The 21,321-nt window shown below is 53.8% G+C and overlaps 1 protein-coding gene across 1 annotated transcript in view; it reads left to right on the forward strand.

Annotated features, from left to right (window-relative positions):
* The window catches only part of HSF2BP (heat shock transcription factor 2 binding protein), a 59,257-nt gene that overhangs the window by 29,059 nt on the left and 8,877 nt on the right, over window positions 1-21,321 (forward strand). Inside the window, exon 6 of the mRNA XM_073617624.1 lies at window positions 1-84. This exon is cut by the window's left edge and continues 20 nt beyond it. Coding sequence (XP_073473725.1) covers window positions 1-84 — 84 coding nt within the window. The remainder of the gene's footprint in view (window positions 85-21,321) is intronic.

Consider the following 21,321-nt stretch of genomic DNA (forward strand, 5'->3'; position numbering starts at 1 on the left):
ACAACGTCTCTATTAATCAGAGCGCCCTCCAGTGGATGAGTCAGGTAACGGGATTCCTTGGTGATGTGCGGAGGCTCCTGATTGGTGAGTCACACTTCTGGGGGGAGGACGGGGGGGGGGGGGTGGATGGGGGGTGGGGGTGCCGTCAGCCAGGATCTTGTTATTTTCTTCATATGCCGCCATCATTGGCTGTAATCCTGATACTGAGGGGAAGTATAAAGGGGGACACAATGGGGGGGATTTACTAAGACTGGAGAGTACAGACTGGTGCAGCCCTCCATAGAAACCAATCAGCTTCCAGGTTTTATTGTCAAAGCTTCATTGAAGAAGCTGATTGGCTGCGATGCTCATCTGCCCCACATTCTGCACTCTCCAGTTGTAATAAATCTCCCCCAAAGTGATACATAATAAATGATACAATGTTACTATTGACAAAAACAGCGCTGTATGAGGAATGGCCATTCTGTAATCTCAGGTCAGAGGGGTCTCCCCATCGGTCATTAGGACCTCCCACCACATTAAAGGACCAATAGGAAAGTATTAGGAATGTTGCAAGAAATGGGAACCTACAGTCACAACCTTCAGACTCAGCTAGTAAAGGAGCAGAAGTTCAATCCAGGCAGCAAGGACCAGTGTCCATAGAACCAGATGAGGTCAGTCCAGGCAGCAAGGACCAGTGTCCATAGAACCAGATGAGGTCAGTCCAGGCAGCAAGGACCAGTGTCCATAGAACCAGGTTAGGTCAGTCCAGGCAGCAAGGACCAGTGCCCATAGAACCAGATAAGGTCAGTCCAGGCAGCAAGGTCCAGTGTCCATAGAACCAGGTTAGGTCAGTCCAGGCAGCAAGGACCAGTGTCCATAGAACCAGATGAGGTCAGTCCAGGCAGCAAGGGCCAGTACTCATAGAACCAGATGACGTCAGTCCAGGCAGCAAGGACCAGTGTCCATAGAACCAGATAAAGTCAGTCCAGGCAACAAGGACCAGTGTCCATAGAACCAGGTGAGGTCAGTCCAGCCAGCAAGGACCAGTGTCCATAGAACCAGATGAGGTCAGTCCAGACAGCAAGGACCAGTGTCCATAGAACCAGGTGAATTCAGTCCAGGCAGCAAGGACCAGTGTCCATAGAACCAGGTGAATTCAGTCCAGGCAGCAAGGACCAGTGTCCATAGAACCAGATGAAGTCAGTCCAGGCAGCAAAGGACCAGTGCCCATAGAACCAGGTAAATTCAGTCCAGGCAGCAAGCACCAGTGCGCATAAAACCAGGTGAGGTCAGTCCAGGCAGCAAGGACCAGTTTCCATACAACCAGGTGAGGTCAGTCCAGGCAGCAAGGGCCAGTGCTCATAGAACCAGGTGAGGTCAGTCCAGGCAGCAAGGGCCAGTGCCCATAGAACCAGATGAGGTCAGTTCAGCCAGCAAGGGCCAAGCTCAAAGAACCAGATGAGGTCAGTCCAGGCAGCAAGGACCAGTGTCCATAGAACCAGGTTAGGTCAGTCCAGGCAGCAAGGACCAGTGTCCATAGAACCAGATGAGGTCAGTCCAGGCAGCAAAGACCAGTGTCCATAGAACCAGGTTAGGTCAGTCCAGGCAGCAATGACCAGTGTCCATAGAACCAGATGAGGTCAGTCCAGGCAGCAAGGACCAGTGTCCATAGAACCAGATGAGGTCAGTCCAGGCAGCAAGGACCAGTGTCCATAGAACCAGATGAGGTCAGTCCAGGCAGCAAGGACCAGTGTCCATAGAACCAGGTTAGGTAAGTCCAGGCAGCAAGGACCAGTGTCCATAGAACCAGATGAGGTCAGTCCAGGCAGCAAGGGCCAGTACTCATAGAACCAGATGACGTCAGTCCAGGCAGCAAGGACCAGTGTCCATAGAACCAGATAAAGTCAATCCAGGCAGCAAGGACCAGTGTCCATAGAACCAGGTGAGGTCAGTCCAGACAGCAAGGACCAGTGTCCATAGAACCAGGTGAAGTCAGTCCAGGCAGCAAGGACCAGTGTCCATAGAACCAGATGAGGTCAGTCCAGGCAGCAAAGACCAGTGTCCATAGAACCAGATGAGCTCAGTCCAGGCAGCAATGACCAGTGCCCATAGAACCAGATGAGGTCAGTCCAGGCAGCAAAGACCAGTGTCCATAGAACCAGATGAGGTCAGTCCAGGCAGCAAGGACCAGTGCCCATAGAACCAGGTGAGGTCAGTCCAGGCAGCAAGGACCAGTGTCCATAGAACCGGGTTAGGTCAGTCCAGGCAGCAAGGTCCAGTGTCCATAGAACCAGGTTAGGTCAGTCCAGGCAGCAAGGACCAGTGTCCATAGAACCAGATGAGGTCAGTCCAGGCAGCAAGGGCCAGTACTCATAGAACCAGATGACGTCAGTCCAGGCAGCAAGGACCAGTGTCCATAGTACCAGATAAAGTCAGTCCAGGCAGCAAGGACCAGTGTCCATAGAACCAGATAAAGTCAGTCCAGGCAGCAAGGACCAGTGTCCATAGAACCAGGTGAGGTCAGTCCACGCAGCAAGGACCAGTGTCCATAGAACCAGGTGAGGTCAGTCCAGACAGCAAGGACCAGTGTCCATAGAACCAGGTGAATTCAGTCCAGGCAGCAAGGACCAGTGTCCATAGAACCAGATGAAGTCAGTCCAGGCAGCAAAGGACCAGTGTCCATAGAACCAGGTGAATTCAGTCCAGGCAGCAAGGACCAGTGTCCATAGAACCAGATGAAGTCAGTCCAGGCAGCAAAGGACCAGTGCCCATAGAACCAAGTAAATTCAGTCCAGGCAGCAAGGACCAGTGCGCATAAAACCAGGTGAGGTCAGTCCAGGCAGCAAGGACCAGTTTCCATACAACCAGGTGAGGTCAGTCCAGGCAGCAAGGACCAGTTTCCATACAACCAGGTGAGGTCAGTCCAGGCAGCAAGGGCCAGTGCTCATAGAACCAGGTGAGGTCAGTCCAGGCAGCAAGGGCCAGTGCCCATAGAACCAGATGAGGTCAGTTCAGCCAGCAAGGGCCAAGCTCAAAGAACCAGATGAGGTCAGTCCAGGCAGCGAGGACCAGTGTCCATACAACCAGATGAGGTCAGTCCAGGCAGCAATGACCAGTGTCCATAGAACCAGATGAGGTCAGTCCAGGCAGCAAGGACCAGTGTCCATAGAACCAGGTTAGGTCAGTCCAGGCAGCAAGGACCAGTGTCCATAGAACCAGATGAGGTCAGTCCAGGCAGCAAAGACCAGTGTCCATAGAACCAGGTTAGGTCAGTCCAGGCAGCAAGGACCAGTGTCCATAGAACCAGATGAGGTCAGTCCAGGCAGCAAGGACCAGTGTCCATAGAACCAGATGAGGTCAGTCCAGGCAGCAAGGACCAGTGTCCATAGAACCAGGTTAGGTCAGTCCAGGCAGCAAGGACCAGTGTCCATAGAACCAGGTGAGGTCAGTCCAGGCAGCAAGGACCAGTGTCCATAGAACCAGATGAGGTCAGTCCAGGCAGCAAAGACCAGTGTCCATAGAACCAGGTTAGGTCAGTCCAGGCAGCAAGGACCAGTGTCCATAAAACCAGATGAGGTCAGTCCAGGCAGCAAGGACCAGTGTCCATAGAACCAGATGAGGTCAGTCCAGGCAGCAAGGGCCAGTACTCATAGAACCAGATGACGTCAGTCCAGGCAGCAAGGACCAGTGTCCATAGTACCAGATAAAGTCAGTCCAGGCAGCAAGGACCAGTGTCCATAGAACCAGATAAAGTCAGTCCAGGCAGCAAGGACCAGTGTCCATAGAACCAGGTGAGGTCAGTCCAGCCAGCAAGGACCAGTGTCCATAGAACCAGGTGAGGTCAGTCCAGGCAGCAAGGACCAGTGTCCATAGAACCAGATGAGGTCAGTCCAGGCAGCAAGGACCAGTGTCCATAGAACCAGGTTAGGTCAGTCCAGGCAGCAAGGACCAGTGTCCATAGAACCAGATGAGGTCAGTCCAGGCAGCAAGGGCCAGTACTCAAAGAACCAGATGACGTCAGTCCAGGCAGCAAGGACCAGTGTCCATAGAACCAGATAAAGTCAGTCCAGGCAGCAAGGACCAGTGTCCATAGAACCAGATAAAGTCAGTCCAGGCAGCAAGGACCAGTGTCCATAGAACCAGGTGAGGTCAGTCCAGACAGCAAGGACCAGTGTCCATAGAACCAGATGAGGTCAGTCCAGGCAGCAAAGACCAGTGTCCATAGAACCAGATGAGCTCAGTCCAGGCAGCAATGACCAGTGCCCATAGAACCAGATGAGGTCAGTCCAGGCAGCAAGGTCCAGTGTCCATAGAACCAGGTTAGGTCAGTCCAGGCAGCAAGGACCAGTGTCCATAGAACCAGATGAGGTCAGTCCAGGCAGCAAGGGCCAGTACTCATAGAACCAGATGACGTCAGTCCAGGCAGCAAGGACCAGTGTCCATAGTACCAGATAAAGTCAGTCCAGGCAGCAAGGACCAGTGTCCATAGAACCAGATAAAGTCAGTCCAGGCAGCAAGGGCCAGTACTCATAGAACCAGATGACGTCAGTCCAGGCAGCAAGGACCAGTGTCCATAGAACCAGATGAGGTCAGTCCAGACAGCAAGGACCAGTGTCCATAGAACCAGGTGAATTCAGTCCAGGCAGCAAGGACCAGTGTCCATAGAACCAGGTGAGGTCAGTCCAGACAGCAAGGACCAGTGTCCATAGAACCAGGTGAATTCAGTCCAGGCAGCAAGGACCAGTGTCCATAGAACCAGATGAAGTCAGTCCAGGCAGCAAAGGACCAGTGCCCATAGAACCAGGTAAATTCAGTCCAGGCAGCAAGGACCAGTGCGCATAAAACCAGGTGAGGTCAGTCCAGGCAGCAAGGACCAGTTTCCATACAACCAGGTGAGGTCAGTCCAGGCAGCAAGGACCAGTTTCCATACAACCAGGTGAGGTCAGTCCAGGCAGCAAGGGCCAGTGCTCATAGAACCAGGTGAGGTCAGTCCAGGCAGCAAGGGCCAGTGCCCATAGAACCAGATGAGGTCAGTCCAGGCAGCAAGGACCAGTGTCCATAGAACCAGGTTAGGTCAGTCCAGGCAGCAAGGACCAGTGTCCATAGAACCAGGTTAGGTCAGTCCAGGCAGCAAGGACCAGTGTCCATAGAACCAGATGAGGTCAGTCCAGGCAGCAAAGACCAGTGTCCATAGAACCAGGTTAGGTCAGTCCAGGCAGCAAGGACCAGTGTCCATAAAACCAGATGAGGTCAGTCCAGGCAGCAAGGACCAGTGTCCATAGAACCAGATGAGGTCAGTCCAGGCAGCAAGGGCCAGTACTCATAGAACCAGATGACGTCAGTCCAGGCAGCAAGGACCAGTGTCCATAGTACCAGATAAAGTCAGTCCAGGCAGCAAGGACCAGTGTCCATAGAACCAGGTGAGGTCAGTCCAGCCATCAAGGACCAGTGTCCATAGAACCAGGTGAGGTCAGTCCAGGCAGCAAGGACCAGTGTCCATAGAACCAGATGAGGTCAGTCCAGGCAGCAAGGACCAGTGTCCATAGAACCAGGTTAGGTCAGTCCAGGCAGCAAGGACCAGTGTCCATAGAACCAGATGAGGTCAGTCCAGGCAGCAAGGGCCAGTACTCATAGAACCAGATGACGTCAGTCCAGGCAGCAAGGACCAGTGTCCATAGAACCAGATAAAGTCAGTCCAGGCAGCAAGGACCAGTGTCCATAGAACCAGATAAAGTCAGTCCAGGCAGCAAGGACCAGTGTCCATAGAACCAGGTGAGGTCAGTCCAGACAGCAAGGACCAGTGTCCATAGAACCAGATGAGGTCAGTCCAGGCAGCAAAGACCAGTGTCCATAGAACCAGATGAGCTCAGTCCAGGCAGCAATGACCAGTGCCCATAGAACCAGATGAGGTCAGTCCAGGCAGCAAGGTCCAGTGTCCATAGAACCAGGTTAGGTCAGTCCAGGCAGCAAGGACCAGTGTCCATAGAACCAGATGAGGTCAGTCCAGGCAGCAAGGGCCAGTACTCATAGAACCAGATGACGTCAGTCCAGGCAGCAAGGACCAGTGTCCATAGTACCAGATAAAGTCAGTCCAGGCAGCAAGGACCAGTGTCCATAGAACCAGATAGAGTCAGTCCAGGCAGCAAGGACCAGTGTCCATAGAACCAGGTGAGGTCAGTCCAGCCAGCAAGGACCAGTGTCCATAGAACCAGATGAGGTCAGTCCAGACAGCAAGGACCAGTGTCCATAGAACCAGGTGAATTCAGTCCAGGCAGCAAGGACCAGTGTCCATAGAACCAGGTGAGGTCAGTCCAGACAGCAAGGACCAGTGTCCATAGAACCAGGTGAATTCAGTCCAGGCAGCAAGGACCAGTGTCCATAGAACCAGATGAAGTCAGTCCAGGCAGCAAAGGACCAGTGCCCATAGAACCAGGTAAATTCAGTCCAGGCAGCAAGGACCAGTGCGCATAAAACCAGGTGAGGTCAGTCCAGGCAGCAAGGACCAGTTTCCATACAACCAGGTGAGGTCAGTCCAGGCAGCAAGGACCAGTTTCCATACAACCAGGTGAGGTCAGTCCAGGCAGCAAGGGCCAGTGCTCATAGAACCAGGTGAGGTCAGTCCAGGCAGCAAGGGCCAGTGCCCATAGAACCAGATGAGGTCAGTTCAGCCAGCAAGGGCCAAGCTCAAAGAACCAGATGAGGTCAGTCCAGGCAGCAAGGACCAGTGTCCATAGAACCAGGTTAGGTCAGTCCAGGCAGCAAGGACCAGTGTCCATAGAACCAGATGAGGTCAGTCCAGGCAGCAAAGACCAGTGTCCATAGAACCAGGTTAGGTCAGTCCAGGCAGCAAGGACCAGTGCCCATAGAACCAGATGAGGTCAGTTCAGCCAGCAAGGGCCAAGCTCAAAGAACCAGATGAGGTCAGTCCAGGCAGCGAGGACCAGTGTCCATACAACCAGATGAGGTCAGTCCAGGCAGCAAGGGCCAGTGCCCATAGAACCAGATGAGGTCAGTCCAGGCAGCAATGACCAGTGTCCATAGAACCAGATGAGGTCAGTCCAGGCAGCAAGGACCAGTGTCCATAGAACCAGGTTAGGTCAGTCCAGGCAGCAAGGACCAGTGTCCATAGAACCAGATGAGGTCAGTCCAGGCAGCAAGGACCAGTGTCCATAGAACCAGATGAGGTCAGTCCAGGCAGCAAGGACCAGTGTCCATAGAACCAGATGAGGTCAGTCCAGGCAGCAAGGACCAGTGTTCATAGAACCAGGTTAGGTCAGTCCAGGCAGCAAGGACCAGTGTCCATAGAAACAGATGAGGTCAGTCGAGGCAGCAAGGGCCAGTACTCATAGAACCAGATGATGTCAGTCCAGGCAGCAAGGACCAGTGTCCATAGAACCAGATAAAGTCAGTCCAGGCAGCAAGGACCAGTGTCCATAGAACCAGATAAAGTCAGTCCAGGCAGCAAGGACCAGTGTCCATAGAACCAGGTGAGGTCAGTCCAGACAGCAAGGACCAGTGTCCATAGAACCAGATGAGGTCAGTCCAGGCAGCAAAGACCAGTGTCCATAGAACCAGATGAGCTCAGTCCAGGCAGCAATGACCAGTGCCCATAGAACCAGATGAGGTCAGTCCAGGCAGCAAGGTCCAGTGTCCATAGAACCAGGTTAGGTCAGTCCAGGCAGCAAGGACCAGTGTCCATAGAACCAGATGAGGTCAGTCCAGGCAGCAAGGGCCAGTACTCATAGAACCAGATGACGTCAGTCCAGGCAGCAAGGACCAGTGTCCATAGTACCAGATAAAGTCAGTCCAGGCAGCAAGGACCAGTGTCCATAGAACCAGATAAAGTCAGTCCAGGCAGCAAGGACCAGTGTCCATAGAACCAGGTGAGGTCAGTCCAGCCAGCAAGGACCAGTGTCCATAGAACCAGATGAGGTCAGTCCAGACAGCAAGGACCAGTGTCCATAGAACCAGGTGAATTCAGTCCAGGCAGCAAGGACCAGTGTCCATAGAACCAGGTGAGGTCAGTCCAGACAGCAAGGACCAGTGTCCATAGAACCAGGTGAATTCAGTCCAGGCAGCAAGGACCAGTGTCCATAGAACCAGATGAAGTCAGTCCAGGCAGCAAAGGACCAGTGCCCATAGAACCAGGTAAATTCAGTCCAGGCAGCAAGGACCAGTGCACATAAAACCAGGTGAGGTCAGTCCAGGCAGCAAGGACCAGTTTCCATACAACCAGGTGAGGTCAGTCCAGGCAGCAAGGACCAGTTTCCATACAACCAGGTGAGGTCAGTCCAGGCAGCAAGGGCCAGTGCTCATAGAACCAGGTGAGGTCAGTGCAGGCAGCAAGGGCCAGTGCCCATAGAACCAGATGAGGTCAGTTCAGCCAGCAAGGGCCAAGCTCAAAGAACCAGATGAGGTCAGTCCAGGCAGCAAGGACCAGTGTCCATAGAACCAGGTTAGGTCAGTCCAGGCAGCAAGGATCAGTGTCCATAGAACCAGATGAGGTCAGTCCAGGCAGCAAAGACCAGTGTCCATAGAACCAGGTTAGGTCAGTCCAGGCAGCAAGGACCAGTGTCCATAGAACCAGATGAGGTCAGTCCAGGCAGCAAGGACCAGTGTCCATAGAACCAGATGAGGTCAGTCCAGGCAGCAAGGACCAGTGTCCATAGAACCAGATGAGGTCAGTCCAGGCAGCAAGGACCAGTGTCCATAGAACCAGGTTAGGTCAGTCCAGGCAGCAAGGACCAGTGTCCATAGAACCAGATGAGGTCAGTCCAGGCAGCAAGGGCCAGTACTCATAGAACCAGATGACGTCAGTCCAGGCAGCAAGGACCAGTGTCCATAGAACCAGATAAAGTCAGTCCAGGCAGCAAGGACCAGTGTCCATAGAACCAGGTGAGGTCAGTCCAGACAGCAAGGACCAGTGTCCATAGAACCAGGTGAAGTCAGTCCAGGCAGCAAGGACCAGTGTCCATAGAACCAGATGAGGTCAGTCCAGGCAGCAAAGACCAGTGTCCATAGAACCAGATGAGCTCAGTCCAGGCAGCAATGACCAGTGCCCATAGAACCAGATGAGGTCAGTCCAGGCAGCAAAGACCAGTGTCCATAGAACCAGATGAGGTCAGTCCAGGCAGCAAGGACCAGTGCCCATAGAACCAGGTGAGGTCAGTCCAGGCAGCAAGGACCAGTGTCCATAGAACCAGATGAGGTCAGTCCAGACAGCAAGGACCAGTGTCCATAGAACCAGGTGAATTCAGTCCAGGCAGCAAGGACCAGTGTCCATAGAACCAGGTGAGGTCAGTCCAGACAGCAAGGACCAGTGTCCATAGAACCAGGTGAATTCAGTCCAGGCAGCAAGGACCAGTGTCCATAGAACCAGATGAAGTCAGTCCAGGCAGCAAAGGACCAGTGCCCATAGAACCAGGTAAATTCAGTCCAGGCAGCAAGGACCAGTGCGCATAAAACCAGGTGAGGTCAGTCCAGGCAGCAAGGACCAGTTTCCATACAACCAGGTGAGGTCAGTCCAGGCAGCAAGGACCAGTTTCCATACAACCAGGTGAGGTCAGTCCAGGCAGCAAGGGCCAGTGCTCATAGAACCAGGTGAGGTCAGTCCAGGCAGCAAGGGCCAGTGCCCATAGAACCAGATGAGGTCAGTCCAGGCAGCAAGGACCAGTGTCCATAGAACCAGGTTAGGTCAGTCCAGGCAGCAAGGACCAGTGTCCATAGAACCAGGTTAGGTCAGTCCAGGCAGCAAGGACCAGTGTCCATAGAACCAGATGAGGTCAGTCCAGGCAGCAAAGACCAGTGTCCATACAACCAGATGAGGTCAGTCCAGGCAGCAAGGGCCAGTGCCCATAGAACCAGATGAGGTCAGTCCAGGCAGCAATGACCAGTGTCCATAGAACCAGATGAGGTCAGTCCAGGCAGCAAGGACCAGTGTCCATAGAACCAGGTTAGGTCAGTCCAGGCAGCAAGGACCAGTGTCCATAGAACCAGATGAGGTCAGTCCAGGCAGCAAGGACCAGTGTCCATAGAACCAGATGAGGTCAGTCCAGGCAGCAAGGACCAGTGTCCATAGAACCAGATGAGGTCAGTCCAGGCAGCAAGGACCAGTGTTCATAGAACCAGGTTAGGTCAGTCCAGGCAGCAAGGACCAGTGTCCATAGAACCAGATGAGGTCAGTCGAGGCAGCAAGGGCCAGTACTCATAGAACCAGATGATGTCAGTCCAGGCAGCAAGGACCAGTGTCCATAGAACCAGATAAAGTCAGTCCAGGCAGCAAGGACCAGTGTCCATAGAACCAGATAAAGTCAGTCCAGGCAGCAAGGACCAGTGTCCATAGAACCAGGTGAGGTCAGTCCAGACAGCAAGGACCAGTGTCCATAGAACCAGATGAGGTCAGTCCAGGCAGCAAAGACCAGTGTCCATAGAACCAGATGAGCTCAGTCCAGGCAGCAATGACCAGTGCCCATAGAACCAGATGAGGTCAGTCCAGGCAGCAAGGTCCAGTGTCCATAGAACCAGGTTAGGTCAGTCCAGGCAGCAAGGACCAGTGTCCATAGAACCAGATGAGGTCAGTCCAGGCAGCAAGGGCCAGTACTCATAGAACCAGATGACGTCAGTCCAGGCAGCAAGGACCAGTGTCCATAGTACCAGATAAAGTCAGTCCAGGCAGCAAGGACCAGTGTCCATAGAACCAGATAAAGTCAGTCCAGGCAGCAAGGACCAGTGTCCATAGAACCAGGTGAGGTCAGTCCAGCCAGCAAGGACCAGTGTCCATAGAACCAGATGAGGTCAGTCCAGACAGCAAGGACCAGTGTCCATAGAACCAGGTGAATTCAGTCCAGGCAGCAAGGACCAGTGTCCATAGAACCAGGTGAGGTCAGTCCAGACAGCAAGGACCAGTGTCCATAGAACCAGGTGAATTCAGTCCAGGCAGCAAGGACCAGTGTCCATAGAACCAGATGAAGTCAGTCCAGGCAGCAAAGGACCAGTGCCCATAGAACCAGGTAAATTCAGTCCAGGCAGCAAGGACCAGTGCACATAAAACCAGGTGAGGTCAGTCCAGGCAGCAAGGACCAGTTTCCATACAACCAGGTGAGGTCAGTCCAGGCAGCAAGGACCAGTTTCCATACAACCAGGTGAGGTCAGTCCAGGCAGCAAGGGCCAGTGCTCATAGAACCAGGTGAGGTCAGTGCAGGCAGCAAGGGCCAGTGCCCATAGAACCAGATGAGGTCAGTTCAGCCAGCAAGGGCCAAGCTCAAAGAACCAGATGAGGTCAGTCCAGGCAGCAAGGACCAGTGTCCATAGAACCAGGTTAGGTCAGTCCAGGCAGCAAGGATCAGTGTCCATAGAACCAGATGAGGTCAGTCCAGGCAGCAAAGACCAGTGTCCATAGAACCAGGTTAGGTCAGTCCAGGCAGCAAGGACCAGTGTCCATAGAACCAGATGAGGTCAGTCCAGGCAGCAAGGACCAGTGTCCATAGAACCAGATGAGGTCAGTCCAGGCAGCAAGGACCAGTGTCCATAGAACCAGATGAGGTCAGTCCAGGCAGCAAGGACCAGTGTCCATAGAACCAGGTTAGGTCAGTCCAGGCAGCAAGGACCAGTGTCCATAGAACCAGATGAGGTCAGTCCAGGCAGCAAGGGCCAGTACTCATAGAACCAGATGACGTCAGTCCAGGCAGCAAGGACCAGTGTCCATAGAACCAGATAAAGTCAGTCCAGGCAGCAAGGACCAGTGTCCATAGAACCAGGTGAGGTCAGTCCAGACAGCAAGGACCAGTGTCCATAGAACCAGGTGAAGTCAGTCCAGGCAGCAAGGACCAGTGTCCATAGAACCAGATGAGGTCAGTCCAGGCAGCAAAGACCAGTGTCCATAGAACCAGATGAGCTCAGTCCAGGCAGCAATGACCAGTGCCCATAGAACCAGATGAGGTCAGTCCAGGCAGCAAAGACCAGTGTCCATAGAACCAGATGAGGTCAGTCCAGGCAGCAAGGACCAGTGCCCATAGAACCAGGTGAGGTCAGTCCAGGCAGCAAGGACCAGTGTCCATAGAACCAGATGAGGTCAGTCCAGACAGCAAGGACCAGTGTCCATAGAACCAGGTGAATTCAGTCCAGGCAGCAAGGACCAGTGTCCATAGAACCAGGTGAGGTCAGTCCAGACAGCAAGGACCAGTGTCCATAGAACCAGGTGAATTCAGTCCAGGCAGCAAGGACCAGTGTCCATAGAACCAGATGAAGTCAGTCCAGGCAGCAAAGGACCAGTGCCCATAGAACCAGGTAAATTCAGTCCAGGCAGCAAGGACCAGTGCGCATAAAACCAGGTGAGGTCAGTCCAGGCAGCAAGGACCAGTTTCCATACAACCAGGTGAGGTCAGTCCAGGCAGCAAGGACCAGTTTCCATACAACCAGGTGAGGTCAGTCCAGGCAGCAAGGGCCAGTGCTCATAGAACCAGGTGAGGTCAGTCCAGGCAGCAAGGGCCAGTGCCCATAGAACCAGATGAGGTCAGTCCAGGCAGCAAGGACCAGTGTCCATAGAACCAGGTTAGGTCAGTCCAGGCAGCAAGGACCAGTGTCCATAGAACCAGGTTAGGTCAGTCCAGGCAGCAAGGACCAGTGTCCATAGAACCAGATGAGGTCAGTCCAGGCAGCAAAGACCAGTGTCCATAGAACCAGGTTAGGTCAGTCCAGGCAGCAAGGACCAGTGTCCATAAAACCAGATGAGGTCAGTCCAGGCAGCAAGGACCAGTGTCCATAGAACCAGATGAGGTCAGTCCAGGCAGCAAGGGCCAGTACTCATAGAACCAGATGACGCCAGTCCAGGCAGCAAGGACCAGTGTCCATAGTACCAGATAAAGTCAGTCCAGGTAGCAAGGACCAGTGTCCATAGAACCAGGTGAGGTCAGTCCAGCCATCAAGGACCAGTGTCCATAGAACCAGGTGAGGTCAGTCCAGGCAGCAAGGACCAGTGTCCATAGAACCAGATGAGGTCAGTCCAGGCAGCAAGGACCAGTGTCCATAGAACCAGGTTAGGTCAGTCCAGGCAGCAAGGACCAGTGTCCATAGAACCAGATGAGGTCAGTCCAGGCAGCAAGGGCCAGTACTCATAGAACCAGATGACGTCAGTCCAGGCAGCAAGGACCAGTGTCCATAGAACCAGATAAAGTCAGTCCAGGCAGCAAGGACCAGTGTCCATAGAACCAGATAAAGTCAGTCCAGGCAGCAAGGACCAGTGTCCATAGAACCAGGTGAGGTCAGTCCAGACAGCAAGGACCAGTGTCCATAGAACCAGATGAGGTCAGTCCAGGCAGCAAAGACCAGTGTCCATAGAACCAGATGAGCTCAGTCCAGGCAGCAATGACCAGTGCCCATAGAACCAGATGAGGTCAGTCCAGGCAGCAAGGTCCAGTGTCCATAGAACCAGGTTAGGTCAGTCCAGGCAGCAAGGACCAGTGTCCATAGAACCAGATGAGGTCAGTCCAGGCAGCAAGGGCCAGTACTCATAGAACCAGATGACGTCAGTCCAGGCAGCAAGGACCAGTGTCCATAGTACCAGATAAAGTCAGTCCAGGCAGCAAGGACCAGTGTCCATAGAACCAGATAAAGTCAGTCCAGGCAGCAAGGACCAGTGTCCATAGAACCAGGTGAGGTCAGTCCAGCCAGCAAGGACCAGTGTCCATAGAACCAGATGAGGTCAGTCCAGACAGCAAGGACCAGTGTCCATAGAACCAGGTGAATTCAGTGCAGGCAGCAAGGACCAGTGTCCATAGAACCAGGTGAGGTCAGTCCAGACAGCAAGGACCAGTGTCCATAGAACCAGGTGAATTCAGTCCAGGCAGCAAGGACCAGTGTCCATAGAACCAGATGAAGTCAGTCCAGGCAGCAAAGGACCAGTGCCCATAGAACCAGGTAAATTCAGTCCAGGCAGCAAGGACCAGTGCGCATAAAACCAGGTGAGGTCAGTCCAGGCAGCAAGGACCAGTTTCCATACAACCAGGTGAGGTCAGTCCAGGCAGCAAGGACCAGTTTCCATACAACCAGGTGAGGTCAGTCCAGGCAGCAAGGGCCAGTGCTCATAGAACCAGGTGAGGTCAGTCCAGGCAGCAAGGGCCAGTGCCCATAGAACCAGATGAGGTCAGTTCAGCCAGCAAGGGCCAAGCTCAAAGAACCAGATGAGGTCAGTCCAGGCAGCAAGGACCAGTGTCCATAGAACCAGGTTAGGTCAGTCCAGGCAGCAAGGACCAGTGTCCATAGAACCAGATGAGGTCAGTCCAGGCAGCAAAGACCAGTGTCCATAGAACCAGGTTAGGTCAGTCCAGGCAGCAAGGACCAGTGCCCATAGAACCAGATGAGGTCAGTTCAGCCAGCAAGGGCCAAGCTCAAAGAACCAGATGAGGTCAGTCCAGGCAGCGAGAACCAGTGTCCATACAACCAGATGAGGTCAGTCCAGGCAGCAAGGGCCAGTGCCCATAGAACCAGATGAGGTCAGTCCAGGCAGCAATGACCAGTGTCCATAGAACCAGATGAGGTCAGTCCAGGCAGCAAGGACCAGTGTCCATAGAACCAGGTTAGGTCAGTCCAGGCAGCAAGGACCTGTGTCCATAGAACCAGATGAGGTCAGTCCAGGCAGCAAGGACCAGTGTCCATAGAACCAGATGAGGTCAGTCCAGGCAGCAAGGACCAGTGTCCATAGAACCAGATGAGGTCAGTCCAGGCAGCAAGGACCAGTGTCCATAGAACCAGGTTAGGTCAGTCCAGGCAGCAAGGACCAGTGTCCATAGAACCAGATGAGGTCAGTCCAGGCAGCAAGGGCCAGTACTCATAGAACCAGATGATGTCAGTCCAGGCAGCAAGGACCAGTGTCCATAGAACCAGATAAAGTCAGTCCAGGCAGCAAGGACCAGTGTCCATAGAACCAGATAAAGTCAGTCCAGGCAGCAAGGACCAGTGTCCATAGAACCAGGTGAGGTCAGTCCAGACAGCAAGGACCAGTGTCCATAGAACCAGATGAGGTCAGTCCAGGCAGCAAAGACCAGTGTCCATAGAACCAGATGAGCTCAGTCCAGGCAGCAATGACCAGTGCCCATAGAACCAGATGAGGTCAGTCCAGGCAGCAAGGTCCAGTGTCCATAGAACCAGGTTAGGTCAGTCCAGGCAGCAAGGACCAGTGTCCATAGAACCAGATGAGGTCAGTCCAGGCAGCAAGGGCCAGTACTCATAGAACCAGATGACGTCAGTCCAGGCAGCAAGGACCAGTGTCCATAGTACCAGATAAAGTCAGTCCAGGCAGCAAGGACCAGTGTCCATAGAACCAGATAAAGTCAGTCCAGGCAGCAAGGACCAGTTTCCATAGAACCAGGTGAGGTCAGTCCAGCCAGCAAGGACCAGTGTCCATAGAACCAGATGAGGTCAGTCCAGACAGCAAGGACCAGTGTCCATAGAACCAGGTGAATTCAGTCCAGGCAGCAAGGACCAGTGTCCATAGAACCAGGTGAGGTCAGTCCAGACAGCAAGGACCAGTGTCCATAGAACCAGGTGAATTCAGTCCAGGCCGCAAGGACCAGTGTCCATAGAACCAGATGAAGTCAGTCCAGGCAGCAAAGGACCAGTGCCCATAGAACCAGGTAAATTCAGTCCAGGCAGCAAGGACCAGTGCGCATAAAACCAGGTGAGGTCAGTCCAGGCAGCAAGGACCAGTTTCCATACAACCAGGTGAGGTCAGTCCAGGCAGGAAGGACCAGTTTCCATACAACCAGGTGAGGTCAGTCCAGGCAGCAAGGGCCAGTGCTCATAGAACCAGGTGAGGTCAGTGCAGGCAGCAAGGGCCAGTGCCCATAGAACCAGATGAGGTCAGTTCAGCCAGCAAGGGCCAAGCTCAAAGAACCAGATGAGGTCAGTCCAGGCAGCAAGGACCAGTGTCCATAGAACCAGGTTAGGTCAGTCCAGGCAGCAAGGATCAGTGTCCATAGAACCAGATGAGGTCAGTCCAGGCAGCAAAGACCAGTGTCCATAGAACCAGGTTAGGTCAGTCCAGGCAGCAAGGACCAGTGTCCATAGAACCAGATGAGGTCAGTCCAGGCAGCAAGGACCAGTGTCCATAGAACCAGATGAGGTCAGTCCAGGCAGCAAGGACCAGTGTCCATAGAACCAGATGAGGTCAGTCCAGGCAGCAAGGACCAGTGTCCATAGAACCAGGTTAGGTCAGTCCAGGCAGCAAGGACCAGTGTCCATAGAACCAGATGAGGTCAGTCCAGGCAGCAAGGGCCAGTACTCATAGAACCAGATGACGTCAGTCCAGGCAGCAAGGACCAGTGTCCATAGAACCAGATAAAGTCAGTCCAGGCAGCAAGGACCAGTGTCCATAGAACCAGGTGAGGTCAGTCCAGACAGCAAGGACCAGTGTCCATAGAACCAGGTGAAGTCAGTCCAGGCAGCAAGGACCAGTGTCCATAGAACCAGATGAGGTCAGTCCAGGCAGCAAAGACCAGTGTCCATAGAACCAGATGAGCTCAGTCCAGGCAGCAATGACCAGTGCCCATAGAACCAGATGAGGTCAGTCCAGGCAGCAAAGACCAGTGTCCATAGAACCAGATGAGGTCAGTCCAGGCAGCAAGGACCAGTGCCCATAGAACCAGGTGAGGTCAGTCCAGGCAGCAAGGACCAGTGTCCATAGAACCGGGTTAGGTCAGTCCAGGCAGCAAGGTCCAGTGTCCATAGAACCAGGTTAGGTCAGTCCAGGCAGCAAGGACCAGTGTCCATAGAACCAGATGAGGTCAGTCCAGGCAGCAAGGGCCAGTGTCCATAGTACCAGATAAAGTCAGTCCAGGCAGCAAGGACCAGTGTCCATAGAACCAGATAAAGTCAGTCCAGGCAGCAAGGACCAGTGTCCATAGAACCAGGTGAGGTCAGTCCAGCCAGCAAGGACCAGTGTCCATAGAACCAGGTGAATTCAGTCCAGGCAGCAAGGACCAGTGTCCATAGAACCAGATGAAGTCAGTCCAGGCAGCAAAGGACCAGTGCCCATAGAACCAGGTGAATTCAGTCCAGGCAGCAAGGACCAGTGTCCATAGAACCAGATGAAGTCAGTCCAGGCAGCAAAGGACCAGTGCCCATAGAACCAGGTAAATTCAGTCCAGGGAGCAAGGACCAGTGCGCATAAAACCAGGTGAGGTCAGTCCAGGCAGCAAGGACCAGTTTCCATACAACCAGGTGAGGTCAGTCCAGGCAGCAAGGACCAGTTTCCATACAACCAGGTGAGGTCAGTCCAGGCAGCAAGGGCCAGTGCTCATAAAACCAGGTGAGGTCAGTCCAGGCAGCAAGGGCCAGTGCCCATAGAACCAGATGAGGTCAGTTCAGCCAGCAAGGGCCAAGCTCAAAGAACCAGATGAGGTCAGTCCAGGCAGCGAGGACCAGTGTCCATACAACCAGATGAGGTCAGTCCAGGCAGCAAGGGCCAGTGCCCATAGAACCAGATGAGGTCAGTCCAGGCAGCAATGACCAGTGTCCATAGAACCAGATGAGGTCAGTCCAGGCAGCAAGGACCAGTGTCCATAGAACCAGGTTAGGTCAGTCCAGGCAGCAAGGACCAGTGTCCATAGAACCAGGTTAGGTCAGTCCAGGCAGCAAGGACCAGTGTCCATAGAACCAGATGAGGTCAGTCCAGGCAGCAAAGACCAGTGTCCATAGAACCAGGTTAGGTCAGTCAAGGCAGCAAGGACCAGTGTCCATAGAACCAGATGAGGTCAGTCCAGGCAGCAAGGACCAGTGTCCATAGAACCAGATGAGGTCAGTCCAGGCAGCAAGGACCAGTGTCCATAGAACCAGGTTAGGTCAGTCCAGTCAGCAAGGACCAGTGTCCATAGAACCAGGTTAGGTCAGTCCAGGCAGCAAGGACCAGTGTCCATAGAACCAGATGAGGTCAGTCCAGGCAGCAAAGACCAGTGTCCATAGAACCAGGTTAGGTCAGTCCAGGCAGCAAGGACCAGTGTCCATAAAACCAGATGAGGTCAGTCCAGGCAGCAAGGACCAGTGTCCATAGAACCAGATGAGGTCAGTCCAGGCAGCAAGGGCCAGTACTCATAGAACCAGATGACGTCAGTCCAGGCAGCAAGGACCAGTGTCCATAGTACCAGATAAAGTCAGTCCAAGCAGCAAGGACCAGTGTCCATAGAACCAGATAAAGTCAGTCCAGGCAGCAAGGACCAGTGTCCATAGAACCAGGTGAGGTCAGTCCAGCCAGCAAGGACCAGTGTCCATAGAACCAGGTGAGGTCAGTCCAGACAGCAAGGACCAGTGTCCATAGAACCAGGTGAATTCAGTCCAGGCAGCAAGGACCAGTGTCCATAGAACCAGATGAAGTCAGTCCAGGCAGCAAAGGACCAGTGCCCATAGAACCAGGTAAATTCAGTCCAGGCAGCAAGGACCAGTGCGCATAAAACCAGGTGAGGTCAGTCCAGGCAGCAAGGACCAGTTTCCATACAACCAGGTGAGGTCAGTCCAGGCAGCAAGGGCCAGTGCTCATAGAACCAGGTGAGGTCAGTCCAGGCAGCAAGGGCCAGTGCCCATAGAACCAGATGAGGTCAGTTCAGCCAGCAAGGGCCAAGCTCAAAGAACCAGATGAGGTCAGTCCAGGCAGCGAGGACCAGTGTCCATACAACCAGATGAGGTCAGTCCAGGCAGCAAGGGCCAGTGCCCATAGAACCAGATGAGGTCAGTCCAGGCAGCAATGACCAGTGTCCATAGAACCAGATGAGGTCAGTCCAGGCAGCAAGGACCAGTGTCCATAGAACCAGGTTAGGTCAGTCCAGGCAGCAAGGACCAGTGTCCATAGAACCAGGTTAGGTCAGTCCAGGCAGCAAGGACCAGTGTCCATAGAACCAGATGAGGTCAGTCCAGGCAGCAAAGACCAGTGTCCATAGAACCAGGTTAGGTCAGTCCAGGCAGCAAGGACCAGTGTCCATAGAACCAGATGAGGTCAGTCCAGGCAACAAGGACCAGTGTCCATAGAACCAGATGAGGTCAGTCCAGGCAGCAAGGACCAGTGTCCATAGAACCAGATGAGGTCAGTCCAGGCAGAAAGGACCAGTGTCCATAGAACCAGGTTAGGTCAGTCCAGGCAGCAAGGACCAGTGTCCATAGAACCAGATGAGGTCAGTCCAGGCAGCAAGGACCAGTGTCCATAGAACCAGATGAGGTCAGTCCAGGCAGCAAGGACCAGTGTCCATAGAACCAGATGAGGTCAGTCCAGGCAGAAAGGACCAGTGTCCATAGAACCAGGTTAGGTCAGTCCAGGCAGCAAGGACAAGTGTCCATAGAACCAGATGAGGTCAGTCCAGGCAGCAAGGGCCAGTACTCATATAACCAGATGACGTCAGTCCAGGCAGCAAGGACCAGTGTCCATAGAACCAGATAAAGTCAGTCCAGGCAGCAAGGACCAGTGTCCATAGAACCAGGTTAGGTCAGTCCAGGCAGCAAGGTCCAGTGTCCATAGAACCAGGTTAGGTCAGTCCAGGCAGCAAGGACCAGTGTCCATAGAACCAGATGAGGTCAGTCCAGGCAGCAAGGGCCAGTACTCATAGAACCAGATGACGTCAGTCCAGGCAGCAAGGACCAGTGTCCATAGTACCAGATAAAGTCAGTCCAGGCAGCAAGGACCAGTGTCCATAGAACCAGATAAAGTCAGTCCAGGCAGCAAGGACCAGTGTCCATAGAACCAGGTGAGGTCAGTCCAGCCAGCAAGGACCAGTGTCCATAGAACCAGGTGAGGTCAGTCCAGACAGCAAGGACCAGTGTCCATAGAACCAGGTGAATTCAGTCCAGGCAGCAAGGACCAGTGTCCATAGAACCAGATGAAGTCAGTCCAGGCAGCAAAGGACCAGTGCCCATAGAACCAGGTAAATTCAGTCCAGGCAGCAAGGACCAGTGCGCATAAAACCAGGTGAGGTCAGTCCAGGCAGCAAGGACCAGTTTCCATACAACCAGGTGAGGTCAGTCCAGGCAGCAAGGGCCAGTGCTCATAGAACCAGGTGAGGTCAGTCCAGGCAGCAAGGGCCAGTGCCCATAGAACCAGATGAGGTCAGTTCAGCCAGCAAGGGCCAAGCTCAAAGAACCAGATGAGGTCAGTCCAGGCAGCGAGGACCAGTGTCCATACAACCAGATGAGGTCAGTCCAGGCAGCAAGGGCCAGTGCCCATAGAACCAGATGAGGTCAGTCCAGGCAGCAATGACCAGTGTCCATAGAACCAGATGAGGTCAGTCCAGGCAGCAAGGGCCAGTGCCCATAGAACCAGATGAGGTCAGTCCAGGCAGCAAGGACCAGTGTCCATAGAACCAGGTTAGGTCAGTCCAGGCAGCAAGTACCAGTGTCCATAGAACCAGGTTAGGTCAGTCCAGGCAGCAAGGACCAGTGTCCATAGAACCAGATGAGGTCAGTCCAGGCAGCAAAGACCAGTGTCCATAGAACCAGGTTAGGTCAGTCCAGGCAGCAAGGACCAGTGTCCATAGAACCAGATGAGGTCAGTCCAGGCAGCAAGGACCAGTGTCCATAGAACCAGATGAGGTCAGTCCAGGCAGCAAGGACCAGTGTCCATAGAACCAGGTTAGGTCAGTCCAGGCAGCAAGGACCAGTGTCCATAGAACCAGGTTAGGTCAGTCCAGGCAGCAAGGACCAGTGTCCATAGAACCAGATGAGGTCAGTCCAGGCAGCAAAGACCAGTGTCCATAGAACCAGGTTAGGTCAGTCCAGGCAGCAAGGACCAGTGTCCATAAAACCAGATGAGGTCAGTCCAGGCAGCAAGGACCAGTGTCCATAGAACCAGATGAGGTCAGTCCAGGCAGCAAGGGCCAGTACTCATAGAACCAGATGACGTCAGTCCAGGCAGCAAGGACCAGTGTCCATAGTACCAGATAAAGTCAGTCCAGGCAGCAAGGACCAGTGTCCATAGAACCAGATAAAGTCAGTCCAGGCAGCAAGGACCAGTGTCCATAGAACCAGGTGAGGTCAGTCCAGCCAGCAAGGACCAGTGTCCATAGAACCAGGTGAGGTCAGTCCAGACAGCAAGGACCAGTGTCCATAGAACCAGGTGAATTCAGTCCAGGCAGCAAGGACCAGTGTCCATAGAACCAGATGAAGTCAGTCCAGGCAGCAAAGGACCAGTGCCCATAGAACCAGGTAAATTCAGTCCAGGCAGCAAGGACCAGTGCGCATAAAACCAGGTGAGGTCAGTCCAGGCAGCAAGGACCAGTTTCCATACAACCAGGTGAGGTCAGTCCAGGCAGCAAGGGCCAGTGCTCATAGAACCAGGTGAGGTCAGTCCAGGCAGCAAGGGCCAGTGCC

Source organism: Aquarana catesbeiana, linkage group LG02 (assembly GCF_042186555.1).
Source record: "Aquarana catesbeiana isolate 2022-GZ linkage group LG02, ASM4218655v1, whole genome shotgun sequence".
Lineage (NCBI taxonomy): Eukaryota > Metazoa > Chordata > Amphibia > Anura > Ranidae > Aquarana > Aquarana catesbeiana.